Below are 20,998 nucleotides of genomic sequence, written 5' to 3' on the forward strand. Positions count from 1 at the left end.
ACTCCACCTGCGGGTCCTGCCGTAGAGGCAGAGAACAATCAGACATCTAGATTCAAAAGTGTCGGGATAACTTTGAGAAAGAAACTTCCTCTGACCGGTGAATTTATTTGCCTGAATGAGCTTACAAAGCTCTGAAAGTTGGAGGCAAACTGCCTTTATGGAAATAAGGAAAATAATAAAATTGCCTAATGTAGGAGGTTTCTTCAGAAATCCAGGGCGAGTGAAGAGAATCCTTAGAACAACTCTATAGTTGCTTCGGGCGAGGTGGGAAAGGTTCGAAAGCTAAGTGTGCTTCTGGAGACAGTTTGACCTGTGTGGAGCACGTGACTGGCTTTTTCTGTGCTACCTCAAGGGATTGTATTCAATGAGATGATGTACGTAGTAAGGTATTTAGAACATGAAGTTCTCAATAAATATTAGCTAAATAAATATTAGGGCTTGGTGTTTTGCCACCTGGAGTCTTAATTTCCCTTTCCAAAAACAAATATTTATGTCTTTGGATGCCGTCTTCAATAACTTCGATGATGACTCATTTTTATTTTATTTTATTTATTTATTTGAGAGAGAGAGCACGAGCGGGGGAGAGACAGAGGCAGAGGGAGAAGCAGACTCCCCGCTGAGTGGGGAGCCTGACATGGGGCTCCATCCCAGGACCCAGGGACCATGACATGAGCTGAAGGCGGAGGCTCAACCAACTGAGCCACCCAGGCGCCCCTCATGATGATTCTTAGAATGGTGCCCCCTCCCACTTACTGGAAACTCCTTTGCTTGAACTTGGTTGTACCTTCCCATATCCAGATTCTTAGCAAATTTCTCTAATACACAGCCTGTTTTTCACATCTCTTGCATAATAATGATTTTACTTCATCTTATTTTACAGATGGTACAAGCTAATGAGGCCTCATTCCCTTTTCTATGCCTCAAGTGTAGAGATTCTTATCTTGTTTTTCTTTGTGTTGTCCTTGTAGTGCCTCACAAACCAAGGGACTAAAAACAAATTATCTTTTCATTAAATAAACAAGGAGGTTATCCTCTAGTGCCACACTGATTCCTCAGTTTGCCTGTTTGTTAAAGAAATAGATGCCGTATGGTTTAGGATGCAGTGGTAATCAGTCGACACAAGGACCAATGATCCGAGTTGAGGTATGTACCATCTTCTCATCAGACATAATGTCCAACACACAGCCACCATCTTTGTTTTGTCACTATCATCAATGCTTGATCCACTGTTCCACTGTCACTCAATTCACTTAGAAAATATTTATTTGTCATTTAAAAATTACATGTTTACAGGCTCAGCATTGGGCGTGGAGCCTGCTTACGATTCTCTCTCTCCCTCCCTCTCCCTCTGCCCCTCCTTGCCTCTCTAAAAAAGAGAAAAAAGAAAAAAAAGAAAAATGACATGTTTAGTATAATATCTGTATAAAAACGGTTTCATCACTATCACTTGAAAATCAGCATTTTTGTAAGACAACATTAAAAATAACAATAGTGGCTATAATAGAAGGTGTTTGTTTTAACACATTGTTTTGTGCCAGGTCCTATGCTAGGGAATTTATAGGTATTATTCCCACTGTTCAGGTAGGTATTACTTTTACTACCTCTCTTATAGATGAAGATACAAGTCACATGTACAATGTCACACAGTGCATACAAATCATTATTTCTAAATTCCAAAACTTACTACACAGATCTGGAGAGGCGTGCTTCTGACAAGAAAGACAAAAATAATAGGCTGGCCCAGATTAAATGTATTTGGTGTATTCTCAGAGAAACAGGATATGCTGCCCTAGGCCCAGGAGACAAAGAGAGCTTGAAACCCTGACAGTTTTACCTGGAGACGAGCAGCTTCCCAATTCTATTGTAATGTCGTCCAAGGCTACCAGGCCACAGTCCCAAAAACTTTTGCAAAGGCTCATGAAAACCACCTGAAACTCAGAAAAATAAAACCATGAATTTTGTTAACTGCGCATTAGGAATTCTTACCACCTGGGCTTTACTCAGCCCAAAGCACGCATAAGCAAACTACGGAGCCCTCTACCTTGTCCACATGAACATGAGTAACAGCTAAGCCTTTACATGGGACCCTGAAATCACTTCCACTCTTTTTTTAAGCAGAGTTAAGCTCATATGATAGGTTGTGTATATTAATGCTGGAATTAGCTCACATTCTTTCTGGAATTGAAGGAGGAAAGCAAGAGGTTAACCGGATGGCAGAGGAAAATCTGTCAGGTTTTAAATGTTTTCCCCAGATAATCCACAAAGTGCATAGAGAGTTGATGGTATTCCAAGCATTTTTACAAACATTTCCAGTACAAACAGTATTGATTTTTTGGAAATGAATTTCTGGCAATGTGCTTCATTCATATTATGAACAAAGTCCCAGTGATTTGCCATCTGGAGACTTATGTTCCATTTCCAAAGAGAAGATATATGTCCCTAGATGGTATCACTAATAAAAGCCCTAAATGCAGCTCTTTTATCAGGCCAAACATTCTTACTCTTCTACATGAACGAAAAACAGATCCATACCATCAATTATTAAATTCATTGCTGCAGAGAAAGGGGGGTGGGGAGGGAGAGAAGTTTTGCATTTCCTTCTATTAGACCAATTTTAAAGTTTCTTTTTCATATACAGGATGAGCAAAGAGTACTTTTCCAAACATTTATATTAGATTTTCACTGTACTTTGTGTTTTATTTTTTTAAATATTTTTAATTTATTTATTTGACAGAGAGAAAGAGAGAGAGAGTGAGCACAAGCAAGGGGAGCGGCAGAGGGAGAAGCTGAGCAAGGAGTTGCATGCGGGACTCGATCCCAGGACCCTAGGATCATGCCCTGAGCCAAAGGTGGACGCTTAATGGACTGAACCACCCAGGCGCCCTACTTTATGGTTTATAAAGCTGCTTTGCATGTGTAGCCTAATGTAGAGTGAGTATGAAGTCACTCAGTCCCTGTGTAATCCCTCAAATACAAATCTTCAAAGAGAGATATAATAGAAACTAAGTCTCAAATCAGAAATAATGAGAACATTTGATTTTTTTTAGATTCTAATATTATGTTGTGTCTTCAACTTATCTGTGTTATCAGCAGGATCTCTTTGCTCTCTGAGGATCAGAACTATTAGCATACAAAATTTATTTCAAAAGAAATTTTAAAATGATGTGACAGTTTACCACTATGCAAACTATAAAATGTCTTAAGCCAGTATCTTCAGAATAATTACTAAGGATAAGATGTGTAAAAGTTTACTTGGACTGTATTCAGATTGCCTTAAATCATAAAAGGGATCGTTTAGAGATGTAACAACATATAATTATATATATATATATATATATATTTACAAGGGACAAGATAAAAGGGGGTGTTTTTGTTTTTGTCTTATCTGTTAATTTTCTCATCTTTATAGATTATAGAGATTGTCAGCAGGGTTTTCTACTTGCGGGATTTTTTGGGCAGGATTTTTGCCTGGGAACTTATTTCCCATTTGTAAACCAAACGTCTATGTCATCAGCCCTGAATGCAGTTATATTTTATCAGCAAGGCTTATTGTTATAGGGGAAAGAATAGTACTGTCTCCTAATTTATTGAATAAATGGTGCTGCAGAGATAAAAAGTCCTGGCTTTCCTTCCTTTTGGCAATTTTCAAGTCTATTTTTCACCTAAATGTTGAAAAAGTACTTTTTCCAAAATGAATCTGGGGTGCTGAAATGATTTGCCACATAAACCATTACCTAAGTAAGACTCAATTATTTGGCATGTAGATGGAGTCTAAAAAGGAGAAATAGCAATGTGCTCTCATGTGTTTACTATAGCATTATTTTATGATGACCATAAAACCAAACAAGCAAGCAAATAAGCCAGCAAGCCAACAAATGAAACAACCCTAAATTTCACAGAAATACAGGAAATGAATAAACTATGGTACTGCAAGCTAAGAAATAGGCAAACATTAACTCTGACAGCTTGTGAATATTAGTCAGTAATATGAAATTCTATTTCTCTCATAATGTGAAGCAAAAAAAAAAAAGCTGGTTATAATAAAATTAAAATTAAACAAAATAAGATAAATTATACCAAACTCATCTAAAAGTTTATAAAAAAAAGAATCTTGAAAATTTATCAAATTTGGAACAATTATGTTAGACTCATGAAATTATGAGTATTAAACAGAATTTCCCCCTATTTTCCAACCATTCTTTAATTTTGTTGTATTTATAATGAAAAAAAAAAACAAAGAAAAAGGGATCAGGACATCTGTAATTAAGATGTGGAATGAGCTAGTGTTTCCTAGATTGGCATTGTTTATTATAGTAGCTACGAGGCCACACGGCTATTTAAATTAAAATCAAGTAAAAATCAAAAATTCATTTCTTCAGGCACACCGGCCACATTTCAAGTGCTCAATAGTTATACACAGCTAGTGGTCAAGTGAATTGGACCCAGCAGATACATAACATTTCCTCATTGCAGAAATTCCAATGGATAGAACTCCCTGGCTCCTTTTGAGGATTCTGAACAATTTGTGAACTGCCACAGTGGGTTAAGTGAAATGCTCAAGCTGTTCTGGACAGGAGTAGCCCACTAGGTTGTTCCTCTTAGAACTCTTTCCACACTTAGAATACTCGCCAGACCACACGTTGTCCCGTCTTATAAAAGATCCACAGTCAGTCAGCTATGAACTAAGATTTAAACTATGGCCTTAAACCTCAAATCTGTTTGGTGCTTGCCTATCAGCATTCCAACACACAAAAGAAACATGACAAGATCAGCTTGTTTGGTGGAACACACAAGATTTTCCACTGTGCTATTAATAATGCTGATAAGGTCAGTTCCTATTCTTGGGCCACCATCTTATATTTTGAGGGCTACTTGAAGTGGAAAGGTTATTTTAGGGTACTTGGGACAGGGCCAGCTAATGACCAGGACTGGTTGAGATAGGGAAAAGGGAAAGCCAAACATCGTGGTCTGCTCTTCAGAACTCTGTCCCTAGGTCCAATTAATGTGACAAGAAGGGAACTGGTCATAGTCTAAATTCTTGAGGGATTAACCTCTTGCTTATTTGTAGATCTTTTAAAAAAGAGTGTTTATTTCATTTTAGGCAGGATTTTACAGCCAGTGGAATACCTCTAGGGACTGGAAAAAAATTCCTAGGCAACCTGAATATATATTTAACGTCCTGCAATGCATCAGAGAGTCCTCCGCAACAAACAATTATCAATAAGAATATTAAAATACCAAAATATCAATAGTGCTGAGATTGGAACGCCCTGCTGTAAATAAATGAGCACATACAATGTCTTTTTTAAGTGTGATAAAAAGTTGGGCGCCTGAGTGGCTCAGTCAGTTAAGCGTCTGCCTTCAGCTCAGGTCATGATCCCAGAGTCCTAGGATCGAGTCTGGCACTGGGCTCCCTGCCCAGCAGGGAGTCTGCTTCTCCCCCCTGCTCATTCTCTCTCTCTCTCTCTCACTCTCTCTCTCTCAAATAAGGTCTTTAAAAAAAGAAAGTATGGTAAAAAGTTAAGTAATATTGTTGATCCTTTCTTGACTATATTTAAAATTTTTGTTTGCAAATCTGTTTATATAGCTCTCCAGTTAGTGTCTATTTGTGTTTCCAAAGTTAGTCTAAGTAGGGTTTCTCAATAATGAATATTCTCTAGCAAAACAAAAATTGTAAAGTATCACCAGGACCTAAGAACTGGGACCTTTAATATACTGAAACAATGTGATTTATAAAAATCTCATTTGCTCCTAGGTTTTAGGAGATTTGCATAAAATCAGGAGCACCTGTCTAAGGAATGTATTATTTCACTTTGTCCCTCATCTTTTCCCTCTCAGACTAATACATACTCTCTGAGACATTGCAGGATGTTAGGCAGCAACCTGTTACCCGCTAGATAACAGTATCACTCCCAAGTCGAGACATTCAAAAATATATCGAGACATTGCCAAGTGTCCCTTGGGGGGGCAAAATTACCTCTGGCTGAGAACCACTGGGGGGTAGTAGAGCACTGCTGTGTGGATGACAAAACCTCTCTTTATTCTACCCAATCAGAACAGGACAGTTTTTGCTGGTTTCAAAGCAGACTAGATGGAGTTAGTTTTCTCTTCCTCTGAATGTCACCAGGAGGTGGTTCTAACAAGCAATGAAATATCCTCAAGCCCTGGAAACAAAAGTCAAAGGAGCCAAAAAACAAGAGAGATGGACGAACACTCAAGCTAAACAATCATCCCTGAGATTATCAAGGCTCTACTGTTCCAGTTTCCTGCTTTCCTGCAAATTGTCAAAGGGCCATAGAATCTTTTCTTTGTTTACATTTTTCTCCCTTTCCAAAAAGGATGATATACTCCCTCACAACAACGTAACGGGCAGCAGATCATAAAAAGTAACTGAGCAAACTTTCCTCATAGTATATAATTTTAATTGGCTTCTAAAGTTATTTTTTGGGGGGAGGAGGGGCAGTAAGGGTGGGGAGAGGGGCTATGTGGGAATCCAGCTACCAGGCTGTGTTAATCAGAGGAGCTAGACTATCTCCAGGCCTATAAAAGCCCATAAAATTTCCTGGTTAAAGCACCCAGGAAAGAAAAAGCAGATAAACAAGTATGTCGGGGAGTTACTTTCCCAAGCCAGATCAGGTTAAGTTTTGGGGTTCAGGAATTGGGGTTACTGATTTTAACTTTATGAAGTGTCATAATTTAAGGACTACCCAACTTCGCTGAGGGAGGGAGGAAATAAAGCTTTCCTGAGAGCTGTGTAATATATCACCACAAACCTTTGTTGTGCAGTTAAAAAGGATTGTTTGAATTAAACAGCTAAACACTGGCTGAATTAACTGGTTTTTCACTGTCTTGTAAAGTAGTCTCCATGGCCTGCTCAATAGACATAGTTGGGCCAGATTGTTGGCTTAACCCATCACCTACTTTACTCATTGAATAGCCCCAGTTGGGCCTATAATGAGTATGTGAGTGATAGTTTCCAGAAATGGCCTTCTATCTTCACATAGAAACATTTCAATCCTATGCCAACAATACCATAAATTACCCATGTTCACAAAACGAACCTAGCTAGGTTCCTGTTACAAGCAGTGGACCTCGACAATTTAGCAGAGGGTCGGATTCTGAGTTAAATTTAACTTTTCTTCTGATGAGGTTAAACTCCTTTGAAATCATGTATGCACATAAATTTGGGGATGGTGACTCCATAGTTGGTGGAATAATTACTCATAAAATTACTATAATCCAGTCACTGAAGTTCCAGAGCCCTTCATTAAGATGCTATGGATCCAACTGCAGGATATTCTGTATAATGTGATTGGTTTCATTTAACTGTTTGACAATAAGCTGTAATAGAATTCTAAAAATAAAAGAATTGTAAAGCGAAACAAAACAAAAACTTCAATATTAAGACACTTGGCTAAAGGGGTAGAATCTTCACAAATCCCTAAAGACAGGCTGAGAGGAGTACGGGACTAGCATTTTTAGAATCCCAGCCATGTTTTGGGAAATAGTTGCTAAATTGTAACAGCATGCCTCCTGCAGATACTATATTTGGTCTTTAGATCCCACAAAAGGCAGGATGACCATGTGTTTTTAAATAAGTCTTTAGCTGACCAACACTCTTCCTTTTTTTCTTAAAAGACCCATCTGTTTTGCTTTTCCTTTTTCAAAAGACCCATCTGATTTAATTCAACTTTTGGCTTTGACAAGCAACAAAGATTGAGCGGCTTCCAGCTTCTCCCTCCGTGAGCCCTTCTGCTCATAGGAGCCTTCCATTCTGGGGTGGAGGGCGTGCTGTGGTAGGCCTGCAGATAAACTGCAGGGCTTTTTCATTGCTATTTCAGAGGTAAATATTCAGATCTCTCAACTCATTGGTTTCAGAAATCTGCATTATTTTTGGATCTTTTGGTCACTGGAAAGAGAAGACAGACTCTAAGGAGAGACGTCAGAATGGGTCACTTTTTAGAATCCAGGAAGGTCCAGAGACCCTGTGATATCAGCTCAAGGTCACAAAAAGGCCTGCTGCAGAGCCAAACGAGAAACATCACACTCCAAGTCCCCGCTAGAGCACGTTTCATTATACTGACTGGCCTCTTTTCTCCCTTTTGCTGTAGGTATTTAAAAATAGGATTCTGGATCATTATGTTGTATGCCTGAAACTAATATAATGTTATCTGTCAATTACACCTCAATTAAAAAAAATGATCCTGAAAGGCATGATTTTGAAACTCCTCAGTTCATAGCAGCAGACCAAACATGTCTTTGACCTCCGTTTACAACCCGCTTCCTGTCATTCTGCCTTATGTCTGTTCATAAGGAGTTTTTGGTAACCTGGCGCCAGAACCCGAATCTTATATAAATCATGGCTAAATTTAAAAGCTGGTGATTGCCTTAGCTGATGACCCTGCGTCCACATAGGCCCAGAGGAAAGAATGGGGAGTTCTCAACTCCCCACAGCCACACCTCCCACCTTGATCTTCATCTGCACCTGTTCTCACTCCCTTCCCTTTGTTTTGGGAGCAAGGTCTGTCTGACTTCTAAGTTCTTGGTCTTCCCACTGAGGGATACAATGCCTCATCGACACAATATTGAGGATCCAAATGGAAAATAAATGTGAGAAGCCTGAATGAAATTTAGACAAAGGTAAGACAGTAGATACTAAAAATGATTTTTAGTATTTTAGAGTCTAATTCACACCCTAATAAAGAGGACACACAATAGCCAAACTATGGAAAGAGCCTAGAGCCTAGATTTCCATCAACAGATGAATGGATAAAGATGTGGCATATATATATATGTACACATACACACACACAATGGAATATTATGCAGCCATCAAAAATTGAAATCTTGCCAATTGCAACGACATGGATGGAACTAGAGAATATTAACTCAACAATTTCGCTAAGCGAAAAAAGTCAATCAGAGAAAGACAAGTATCATATGATCTCACTGGTATGAGGAATTTGAGAAACAAGACAGAGGATCATAGGGGAAGGGAGGGAAAAATGAAACAAGACGAAACCAGAGAGGGAGACAAACCATAAGAGACTCTTAATCTCAGGAAACAAACTGAGGGTTGCTGGAGTGGAGGGGGCTGGGAGGGATGGGGTGGCTGGGTGACGGACATCGGGGAGGGTATGTGCTATGGTGAGTGCTGTGAATTGTGTAAGACTGATGAATCCCACACCTGTACCCCTGAAACAAATAATACATTATATGTTAATAAAAATAAATAACTAAAAAGAAGAGGACACTGTTGTATATATTTATCCCATCAGTTGCTCATTATCACTGAAGGGAAATAGGTGTGAATGCCTTCCTGCTTTTTACATACTCTCATCAACAGGCAGGTGGGCTGAACAAAATGATGCTGGTCTATCTCGGCCACCTCCCTTGGGGAGGATCCCTGGCTGAACCCTTCCCTAACCCATGCAATATAAGGTAATGACCAATTTAATTGTCCTGTTCAAGGATGGACCTTACACTAGGGAGCTATTGTGGTAACTCATGTGGATGGAAATGTAAAATGCCAGTTCTACCAAAAGACATGCAGAGTGCAGTCACTAAACAGCAAACAGGGAAGAATCTAGGTCTTTGTCCTGACATTCACCCCTGCTCTGAAAGTTCTCTTGGGGTCAGGAGAGGACAACAGGTATCTTAGCAGTACCCTAATACCCAAGCAGAAATACTGACTTGCTCTACTCATGTCTGGGACAGAGACAGTTTTTGGCCTGATTTTCATTAATTCCCAAGGCAAAGTATAGATCATTGACTGGATGAAGGGCTGTGGCTTAAAGCTTGCATAATACTAAGCCCTTTGTAGCCTGCCACAAGCTATTTGACCAACCCCTACTGATGGGTAATTGGGCAGTTTCTAATTTCTTAGTATTACACATACTGCTGTGATGAATACTGATATCTAAATCTTTGTGCATAACCATGGTTAGTTCCTTAGGATAAATCCCTAGAAGTAGAATTGTTGAGTCAAAAGGTATTCATGTGGGCGCCTGGGTGGCTCAGTTGGTTGGGCGACTGCCTTCGGCTCAGGTCATGATCCTGGAGTCCCGGGATCGAGTCCCACATTGGGCTCCCCGCTTGGCGGGGGATCTGCTTCTCCCTCTGACCCTCTTTCCTCTCGTGCTTTCTATCTCTCATTCTCTCTCTCTCTGAAATAAATAAATAAAATTAAAAAAAAAAAGGTATTCATGTGGGATGCCTGGGTGGCATAGTCCCTTAAGTGTCCGACTCTTGATTTTGGCTCAGGTCATAATCTCAGCCTCGTTGAGAATGAGCCCCACCTTGGGCTCTGTGATGGGCATGGAGCCTGCTTAAGATTCTCTCTCTCCTTCTCCCTCTGTCTCTCCTCTACCACCACCCCCATCCTAAAAAAAATCATATTCATATTTGGGAGCTTTCTGAGACATGCAATTGAATTATCATCTAGAAATATTATATCAACTTATCTTCATACTAGAGCTTATAAAAATCCTTATTTCCTTGCATCCTTACCTCTCTGGGATAATGTTTTATATATATATTTATATTTATATCTATACATTTATAAGTTTTTGTATATAAATGTTATATATATAAATTTTTTAAAGATTTCATTTGAGAGAGAGAACACTAGAGAGAGGAAGTGAGCGAGCACAAGTTGGGTTGGGGGGGAAGGGCAGAAGAAGCGGGAAAAGCAGACTCCCTGCTGAGCAAAGAGCCCAATGCAGGGCTCAGTCCCAGGACCCTGGGATCATGACCTGAGCCAAAGGCAGACACTTAACCGACTGAGCCACCCAGGTGCCCCTATGTTCTAAGTATTCTTAGATATGAGTCATATATGCATAGATACATATATGGATTTTTGGTCTAAATTGAAAGATGTATTTTTTAATTGATAAACTGAACAATACAAACAATATACAGTATGGATATAACTACTAATACAAACAGCATACTCCAGAATATTACAGTTTTAAAATATTTTTATCTATTTGATAGACAAATGTGCTATTTTATAATTTTTAAAATTTCTTTGATTACAAATGAGGTTGGATATGTTTGTGTGTTTATTTTCCAGTAGTACTTCTTTGTTGTTGTTGTTTTTTAAGATTTTATTTTTAAGTAAATTCTGCACCCAACACAGGGCTCAAACTCACAACCCTGACATCAAGGGTTGCATGCTCTACCAACTGAGCCAGCCAGGTGCCCCCAGTAGTATTTCTTTTTTTCTGATTTGTCTGTACATATCCATTGCCCACTTTCCTATTGTTTAGCTCACCTTCTGCTTATTGATTTATTAAATTCATATATCAAATATCCTAAGAGTTTGCCGTATGTGTTGTAAACTTTTTTTTCCTGGCTTGATGTTTGCCTTTTAGATAATTTTTAGGCCATCCTTACATAAGGAATGAAACTAAGGGAGAACTAAATATTTTGGTTTAAAGACTAAGATGAAATAGGTAGGTAGGCCACAATGGTAGTGTGTCCTTGAGCCCTTATATAGGTACACACGTCACCTGACATTAAACAGAAGATAGGAGTCACGGCCCATGAGCAGTGTGGCGGGGGACATCATGGGAATGTAGCTCGGGGACTGTCTGGAGAGACTTCTTCTAGAGGTGGGTACTGAAAAGGTAGAGCAGAAACTTGCCAGAGACAGTCACACAAGAGAGGGAGGAAAAGCTGGGGGTATCTGTGCAAAAGGAAATAAGGCATTCTTCCCTGGGTGAGAGTAGAGAGTTTTTATTAATGTATGAATTGTCAATTTCCAAGCAAGTGAATTGAGCTCACAGCTCCAGAGGCCAGCAAATACTTAGCTGGTCTAAGAGCTCAGAAAAGCAGAGGATCCCCAGAGAATCTCAACATGAACATCAAAAAATAATGCTGCCTCATAAGAACTTGGGAAAAGTTTCCCTAAAATTATAGCCATTTCAAGACTTTGAAATATTCCCAAGATTAGGAATTTGAAAGTGTGGAGGGAGGTAGTGTTTTCAGGTTCATAAACAACCTTGGAATAATCACTTGCTTCATTAAGCTTATTAATAAACCCATGGGGGGAGAAGGCCTGTGATTCTTTTCAGATTTCTCCACAGTGCCGGGAGGACTAATGTGGAAATCCAGCAATACTCTGGGAGATTCGTTCCTTGGGAAAGTTCTAGAAGAATGTACTGACACAAATGTTACACTCAGGTAAGCTGTGTTAGCGACCAGTAGCTGTGCAAACCAGTCCTTCCGGTCATTCCCCTGTAAGCTGACATGAAATGCAGAAGCCTTCAACAAATACCTAAAAGGAGAGAAAGGGGAAGCCCGAGTATCTCAACGCTGTGTTGTTCATATTTACGGTAATTGAGGATTCCCGGACCGACAACCGACACTGAGTTTAGCCTGAAAAACTCAAGAGGAGCCTCCTTTTCCATACTTAGTCCTGCTCTTCAATTCCACATTAAAACTTACCCCACTTGACAGTGTAACGTTCCTCGCTCTGTGTACAGAGCCCCCCTCATCTGTTCTATAATGTGTTGACTATCTTGTCAGTAGTTAATGATCCTGCTCTTTCTACTTTGCACTCAGCGGCCCTGCTTTAATTACGCGGGAACATTAATATCCTGGGGCAGCCATTTCTCAGTGTTCCCGGACATCATGAAATGTGATAGGAAATCCATCTCCTCTCACGTATCTTGTCTACACATTGGTTTTCTGGTTCCTTAATCCCTTTATAGCAGGGTATCTTGTTATCCAATGGCCACCTATTTATAAATCTCTCCAGAAACTTACTAGACTTGCTCTTCTATTTGAATGAACTTCTAAGTATTGCCTTTAAAACTTGCAGAAGCCTAGATATTTTACATCTAGTCGCATTTTCATCATTAAAGGGCAAAGTTAAAAGGAAGATTTTAAAAGCATGAATCCGAATCACAGACTTAAATTTCATTGATTTTTTTTTTTTTTGCTAAAAGGAGAAGATTATCGCAAGAGAAAAGAAGGAGCTAAGAGAGCTGTCCACAACGGCTGAGCTACACAGTATGAAAAGACAGTTGCTGACATTAAGATGCCTAAAAATACAATACGTGGTAGAATAGATGTGGGGGGGTCACCCTAAAACACGTCCTTATTACACAGAGAGGTGACATGACATTCCGAATTACATCATTCATGCCAGAGTCAAGACTTGAAGCCCAGTCTTCCTGTTCTACAAATCTCACTCTAACAAGAAAGACACAAGTTATGACTTATTAAAGATTTAAAGAGGAAGGAGCACTTGAGATGAACTCGGAGAGAAAGGTAGGGTAGGATCTTCTCAGGTATGATGGTTCCACCACGCAGCACCATCCGAGGGAAATAGGTGTTGTTGATAAACACTCTGTGGGAGGAAGGCAGCGGTCAGAAGGTGAGGATTTCAGGGATGAGAACCTACACTGGAGCATAGAGAGTAATTGAAAATGTGTTTTCCAAGAAGTTTGAAGACAGAACATGGGACTGGGTGGCAATTTAAATGGGTAAAAAGGCAAAATGAAGGTTGGTTGTTTGTGTGGCCAACGTACGTTGGCAGTATATAAAGGACTTGCGGATATTAAAGAGTTATGAGAGAGGAATAATTTAGGAAATAAAGTCCCAGAGTGGCAGGATGGTGAGATCACACGTACAGATGGACGACCAAGAGTGAGGGTAAAACTTCCTATGTTGCAAGCACCAGGCGACTGAGAGAGGCAGGTGAGGATTCAGAGAGAAACAGTTGAAGGGGTTTGTGTTGAAAGCCTTCTTCCTTTTGGGACATGAATCTGTGAGCTCACATCCTGAGATGGAGGCAGGGAGAATCAAGTTGGAAAGTTTGCAAGTGAAGAAGAATCTGAAGGTCTGGGGGTGGAGAAGGAGAAAGGAAGTCACGGAGAGATGAGAGGAATAAAAGGCTTTTCCGGAAGCATGGAGGGGACATCGGAGATCAGTCTTATTTTCTCCGGCTGTGCTGAGAACCCTGGGCGGGGGGTGGGTAGAAGACAAAAGGAGCTGCTGAGCAATCCCAGAAATTGAGGGGATCAAGGTGGGAGAAGTCAGGAGGACTGGGGGTGGAAGTGAGAGCATCACTGACCACAAACACAGAATGGAGGCTGGAGAAACTGCGTTGGGCAACATGGAAGGCATCTGGAAAATCAAGAGGCCTTGTAAAACCTCCTATCAGTCACTGGGAATAGCAAAATGATTCCACGTAAGGATGGGAAGTTGTCTCCAAGAGAAGAGTTTCAGCTTTTGGTTTTAATAGATATCATCATAAAAAGACCTAAACCAGCCTCTGTAGCTGTGTGTCTATGTGTGTCCTTATATCCACTCCAGCAGGATATTCCTGCCTGTTAAGTGTTCACGCTCATTTTCTTTGCAGGACAAATCACTCAGGGGCTGGGCTACAAGCAGTGATGGTTTATATGATCCAAAGGCAGAAACAGTTCATCTTGCTTCTTCCTTGGACTTTTGTGCTCTTCCTTGCCATCAACCCATATTCATGGACAGTTCAGTTCCCCTTTCCAACTATTTGTGGAGTACGCATCCTGTTAGAGGATTGTGTTCACATTAGAAACTAAGGAATAAATGAGACAAGGCTCCCTGTTCCCTAGAAGCTTACGGTCTGATTAATGTAGATAGGCAGGTAAGTAGACAATTTCAAAATAACACATTAAATGCTATGATGGTAGTGTGAGGCTAAGAGGGGCTTCATAAGACGAGGGCTCTACGTTAAATACTCTAAAGGAATTGCCACCTTGCACAAAGTTCAGCAGGATTCTTCCGTGCAGAACTTACGAGAGTTTCTAATATGTTACTGTGCACTGTGAATCTTCACGTGTGTACAAGAAAGAGATCTAGTATGCAAAATTTCCCCAACTCCTTTGAGCACAGAACAGTTTTTCAATGGAACTCTTCAAAAGATTTGTACTCCATGGGACATATCCTGAGAAGCAATGACATAAGTTTCTGGCCTGGTAAAAAAATAAATGTATTTATATTTTCTCAGACTGGCCGGATGGGGGTTTTCTCCAAATCCATAAATAACTTTTAAAGTTTATTTGTTTTTGAATCCTATAGCAGAGTAAAGATGTAGACTTAGAGGGCTTGACCATTAACCCACTGATGATTAAGCGGGGCCTGGATGAATCAGAGTCTGCTTGGGATTCTCTCTCTCCCTGTCCCCCCAACCCCACACCCATCTCTCTGTGTCACTCAAATAAACAAACAAATCTAAAAGTAATTTTAAAAAATAATAAAAACCTGTGACAAAGGGCAGGCTTCAGAGCTGGATAGACATGGGTAAAACCTTTGCTCTGCCACTTACTAGCCTTAGAAAGTCCACTCGTTCATTTTTAAAATCATTTTTCATTGTTCTTTTCATACTCATCTACTTATTTATTGTCCACATAGATACCAAACTAAATTTATTGAACAAAATGTCCCTGGTTATCTGCTTGGCATCTGGCACAGTGTTAGATGCTGTAGATACAGAAACGACCAAGACAGACAAGGTCCCTGTCCCCACGAAGGTTACCTTTTTATAGGAAGAGAGATGGACAATGAATATTTTAAAAGCTTCCTGGTGATCGTGATGAGGGTCAACAAGCACTGCTCAAAAGTCAGAACCTGAGAGTCGTCCCACAGCAATTAGTGAGCAGTTGTGATCCAAGTAGCTGCTAGGTTTGGGGTTCCAGATGTGAAAAGGAAGGAAGAAACAGATTTATAAGAATGAGAGAATATCATTCAGCCATGAAAAAGGACAAAATCTTGCCATTTATAACAACACAGACCTTGAGGGCATGAATGCTAAGAGAAATAAGAGAAAGGCAAATGTCGTGTGATCTCACTTATATGTGGAATCTAAAAAAAGAAAAGAAAAGAAACCCAAGCACATAGACACAGAGAACAAATTGGTGGTTGTCAGAGGTGAGGGGGGCAGAGAGTGGCTGGAATGAATGGAAGGGGTCAAAAGGTACAAAGTTGCAGTTATAAAATTATGAAGTCCTGGGACTGTAATGTACAGTGTGGCAACTATAGGTAACCATACTATATTGCATATTTAAAAGTTGCTAAGAATGTAGATCTTAAAAGTTCTCATCACAAGGAAAAAATTTGTAATTGTGTGGTGACACATTAGATGTACTGTGGTGATTATCTCACAATATATACAAATATTGAATCATTATACTATATACCTTAACTAATACAATGCTATATGTCAATTACACCTCAATTTTAAAAAGTCCTAAGATTGCAAAGTCCATAAAGGCTGGTTAGAAGAGAGAGAGCAGGAGGCGAAGCTGAGGAGGGGGCTGCTATCAGAGCACAGAGAGTCACTTCCCTAAGAGAAACAGGAAGCCAAAAGGTTACTTTGGGGTGGGGTGGGGGGTTGGGGACTGATTTGCTCATGAACATTTGGCTACCAGGCAGAGCAGAGATGGGAGCATGACAAGAGTGGACTGTAGGTAAGGTTAGGATTTCATTTCAATTTTCAGAATCAACTTACAGACGAACGGTTCTCATCCAAGGATGGTTTGGCACTTCTGGGGCCATTTGGAAATATGTGGAAATAATTTGGGGTTGCATTAATTGCAGATGGGAAAAACCCAGTATTGTGAGGGTGTGAGGGATGCCCCTCCCCAAAGGCAGAACTGTCTTCTTCCAAATGCCAAGGCAGCCCCCACTGGGAAATCCAGCCACTGGCAAAACCAGAAGTCTCCACTGTAGGAACATAAATATTATTAGCCATGACAATGTGAAAGTCATTGTACAGCTGAGAGATGTGGATGAGAGGAGGGGCAAGAGACGTGAAGGGCGGGCGCCTGGGTGGCTCAGTTGGTTAAGCGACTGCCTTCGGCTCAGGTCATGATCCTGGAGTCCCGGGATCGAGTCCCACATCAGGCTTCCTGCTCGGCGGGGAGTCTGCTTCTCCCTCTGACCCTCTTCCCTCTCGTGCTCTCTATCTCTCATTCTCTCTCTCAAATAAATAAATAAAATCTTTAAAAAAAAAAGAGAGACGTGAAGGGCAATGTAGAGGTGAGGATTCATTCACCCTACATACAAGGCTGTTAAGAGACACTATCTAGAGTTGATGGGCCCAAACATAGAGGTTAAGTGTATTCAAGTTGTAAAGAGCACCAAAAGTTAAAAACAAAATATAACTAAAAATTGTGGGAAGAGAGAAAAGGAGAAAGAATAGTATTAACAAGCTAAAGTCCTTATCTTTCATAGCAGGGAACACTATTCAAGTTAATCAAGAAACAGGTGGAAATACAATATTTAAAACTGAAGAGGAAAATATCCCCAAATCAGGAAGAAAACCACCAGGAAAAGAAGTGCCATTGGTTTGAATTCGGGGGAAGGGAGTAGTAAGGGCAACTCTGACTTTTCATTGTATCCTTTCCCTGAAACACCATTTGCACCTTATTTCCACCTGTATATGTTACATAAGTACGTCAACTAGTTTCCTGCCTTAGTTCCTGTCCCTGTGGTGGCCGTCAGATGGCTCCCTCACTCTCTGAGGAGTTGGTTCTGTTTAGCAGGGACCTGCCAAAAACTACAAGCCACCTTTAGACATGTGTCCAGAGTTTTCTGGTGTTGAATTGTACCTTCTCCTCATGGTCACTGGGGCCTGATCCATGACTGGTTCATTCCAAGGCTGAAAGAACGTCCCTGCCCCCACTGGGTCCAGATCCATTTTTCCTCACGTGGTCGGGAACTAAGCAGCTGCTGGGAGGGGCTGGAAGCCAGCCAAAGAGGAAAAGGGCACGTTGTCCAGGGCACCCCATTGGCTGGGGGGCTTGCTCCCATCCATGGGTATCAGATAAGAGCCCTCATGCCCTCTAAAGGAGCATGTGTTATACACAAACAATGAATCAGGGAACACTACATCAAAAACTAATGATGTACTGTATGGTGACTAACATAACATAATAAAAAAAAAAAAGAAAAAAAGGAGCATGTGTGTGAGTAGAGGATATGGGGGGCAGGGTGAAGTGGAGTGGGTGGGGGCATGAGCAGGAATTAGAATCCAGATGGCCTGAACCTAACTGTCCACACACCAGCCCAGCTGGGCCTCTACGTGTCATTATCTTTTATGTGTCCAATTAGTAGAACTACTCTGTTTTTCTCTATGTGACCCTTCCATGAGACAGTGAGATTGTACTGTTGTTAGTTGCTTACATATCTGTAGCTTAATCTTCTATCATCTGTGATCTCCTCCTCAAGGGCAAGGTCTGAGCCTCATTCATCTTTATATCCGCTGCACTGAGTATGTATCTAATAAATTCTGGTTGAATAAAGGAATGAATGGATGAATGAATAAACAAATGAAAGCCAAATGAATAAAATGCTTATTATATCCCCCACCTTTTAAGAAACATTAGCAAGGAATAGCATGGAGGACATTAGGAGAAGGAAGGGAAAAATGAAGGGGGGGGGAATCGGAGGGGGAGATGAACCCTGAGAGACTATGGACTCCAAGAAACAAACTGAGGGTTTTAGAGGGGAGGGGGGTGGGGGATGGGTATTATGAAGAGCATGTATTGCATGGAGCACTGGGTATTATATGAAAACAATGAACTGTGGATCACTACATCAGAAACTAATGATGTATGGTGACTAACATAACAATAAAATTAAATTAAATTAAAAAATAAAAATAGGGGCACCTGGGTGGCTCAGATGGTTGGGCGTCTGCCTTTGGTTCAGGTCATGATCTCAGGGTCCTGGGATCGAGTCCCACATCGGGCTCCTTGCTTGGCGGGGAGCCTGCTTCTCCCTCTGCCTGCCAATCCCCCTGCTTGTACTCTCTCTCTCTCTGGCAAATAAATAAATAAAATCTTTAAAAAAAATAAAAATAAAAACATTAGCAAACATGGTATGGAGTATAACAAAAATTTCCTTACTTTCTGGTGCATCCCTAATTATGTGAATCTGGTATGTGTGTGTGTGTATGTGTGTGTATTACCAAAACTACTTGCCAGAGTTAAATACTGGTAATGGAGAAACAATTTAAGCCTTTGGCATCCCTAAGAGGTGCAGAGAGGCTTAGATACCTCTAGGACTAACAGATCAAAGAAGAAATTCAATGACACTGCAGAGGTCAGATCACATTTACGGAAAGATAGGCTCACTCAGGAAATGTTTGGAATTGGCGAGGCAATAAGATTAAAGAGCATGAGTTTAGACTAGGAAGGAGTAGGAACTTGGCACCAGAAACACCAACTAGATTCCTCTATTACCCAGGGGGTGAACAAAGTATCTCACTTTAGTCATGTGATCAAAGGATAACAGAGTTAAGAAGGGGAGACCTGCAATAACACTACCTATTTAATTAGCGTAACAGTAATATGAACTGTATCTATGAGACTGTGATAAAACTTGTATGCTTATGTTCTGCTAGCGGTATTGTAACTTGGCTCAACCCTTTTTAGAAGTCGGTAAGTCAGGCGCTTGGGTGGCTCAGTTGGTTAAGCGACTGCCTTCGGCTCGGGTCATGATCCTGGAGTCCCGGGATCGAGTCCCACATCGGGCTCCCTGCTCGGCAGGGAGTCTGCTTCTCCCTCTGACACTCTTCCCTCTTGTGCTCTCCATCTCTCATTCTCTCGAATAAATAAATAAAATCTTTAAAAAAAAACATTTATTAATTAAAAAAAAAAGAAGTCAGTAAGTCATGGGGGCGTCTGGGGGCTCGATTGAGAGTCTGACTTCTGATTTCAGCTCAGGTCATGATTTCAGGGTTGTGAGATTGATCCCTGCACTGGGCTCTATGCTCAGCAGCTCGGGGGGGGGGGGGGGGGGGAGTCTGCTTGAGATTCTCTCCATTTCCCTCTCCCTCTGCCCCTCCCCCCACTCATGCTCTCTAAAATAAATAAATAAATCTTAAAAACTGAAGAAGTCAGTCCATCACAGAGGCTGCCATGTCATTATAATCACAATTTCTTCTTGCTGCTATTAGCAATGGAAAAGAACTTTGTAAAGATTTTCAAAGATCTTTGATTAATCACTGTGAAAATTTAATCATGCCCTGGTGGGTACTGCAATGGAATAAAAGTAACCAAGCATCACTATGACGGGAATGGTGTGCCAAATTTCTTTAGCAGGAAATTATAGATGGATGAAGTTATATTCCGTCTGGATGGCTATAACTAAGAGAAGCTCAAGCCATTAACATTTGTAAAGAAGGTTCTACTACTCTTCCAGGTTTGTATCCTACCCTAGGGAGCCTGGACTTTGAGTTAATTCCTGGTTAACAAACATGATCAACTGATTGATCCATTCATTCAACAGTATTTTTTGAGCTCCCATTGTATGTTTCATCTGTTTGAAGAAAGGGACCTTTCTTATCCTTTTTTGAGCCCATTCTTGCTCAGAGCGAATACTTGAAAGACATTTTCTGGTTGAATGATGGGCTGAAACAAAATGGATTTTCCCATACTGGTTTCATATTTGGGTTGTAGTTGACAGAATTTATTATTTCGGTAAACCTTCCTTAAGTTTAGGAGTTGTTAAACTTGGGAGATTATAGTTTTCTTTTATATTCGCCTTGCAGTGAAGAGCTCTTTGTATTCTCATTGTTATAAAAATCAGCTGCTGATGGTACCCTTACATAAATTCTCTCCGTTTGGGTTGGCTCTCATTTTTTACTGAGCTTCTCTACCTTGTTAACCCAAGTTGTTAACCTTAAAGCCTCAATGTAAAACCAGGTTTCTGATTTCACCCTTTTAAAGTAATTTAGTATTATAAATTACAGTAAAGTAATTAGTATTCCTATGTGCCTGTGGGCGCGAGTGTGTCTTTGTGTGTGTGACAGATTGAGAGAGAGATAATTGGGGCTTCAAATTAAAGTTTAGCTATTGAACTTGGACTATTCATGCATTCTCTGTTTTTGGTCTATTCTCAGGGAATCTAAGAAATAAACAAGCAAACACTCTAGGTGGCCATTATTCTGAGACACAGAAAACTGAAAACAACCTGTAGATAATATAACTTGTTCATGGCTCCG

The 20,998-nt window shown here is 40.4% G+C and overlaps 1 protein-coding gene across 2 annotated transcripts in view; it reads right to left on the minus strand.

Moving 5' to 3' along the window:
• The window catches only part of MAMDC2 (MAM domain containing 2), a 137,632-nt gene that overhangs the window by 23,000 nt on the left and 93,634 nt on the right, over window positions 1–20,998 (minus strand). For both annotated transcript variants that reach the window (XM_025891665.2, XM_073878088.1), the window contains exon 10: window positions 1,835–1,928. In XM_025891665.2, coding sequence (XP_025747450.1) covers window positions 1,835–1,928 — 94 coding nt within the window. The remainder of the gene's footprint in view (window positions 1–1,834; window positions 1,929–20,998) is intronic.

The sequence above is a fragment of the Callorhinus ursinus genome, unplaced genomic scaffold (genome assembly GCF_003265705.2).
Source record: "Callorhinus ursinus isolate GAN/ISIS: 27379988/994484 unplaced genomic scaffold, GSC_fseal_2.0 scaffold28, whole genome shotgun sequence".
Classification (NCBI taxonomy): Eukaryota; Metazoa; Chordata; class Mammalia; order Carnivora; family Otariidae; genus Callorhinus; species Callorhinus ursinus.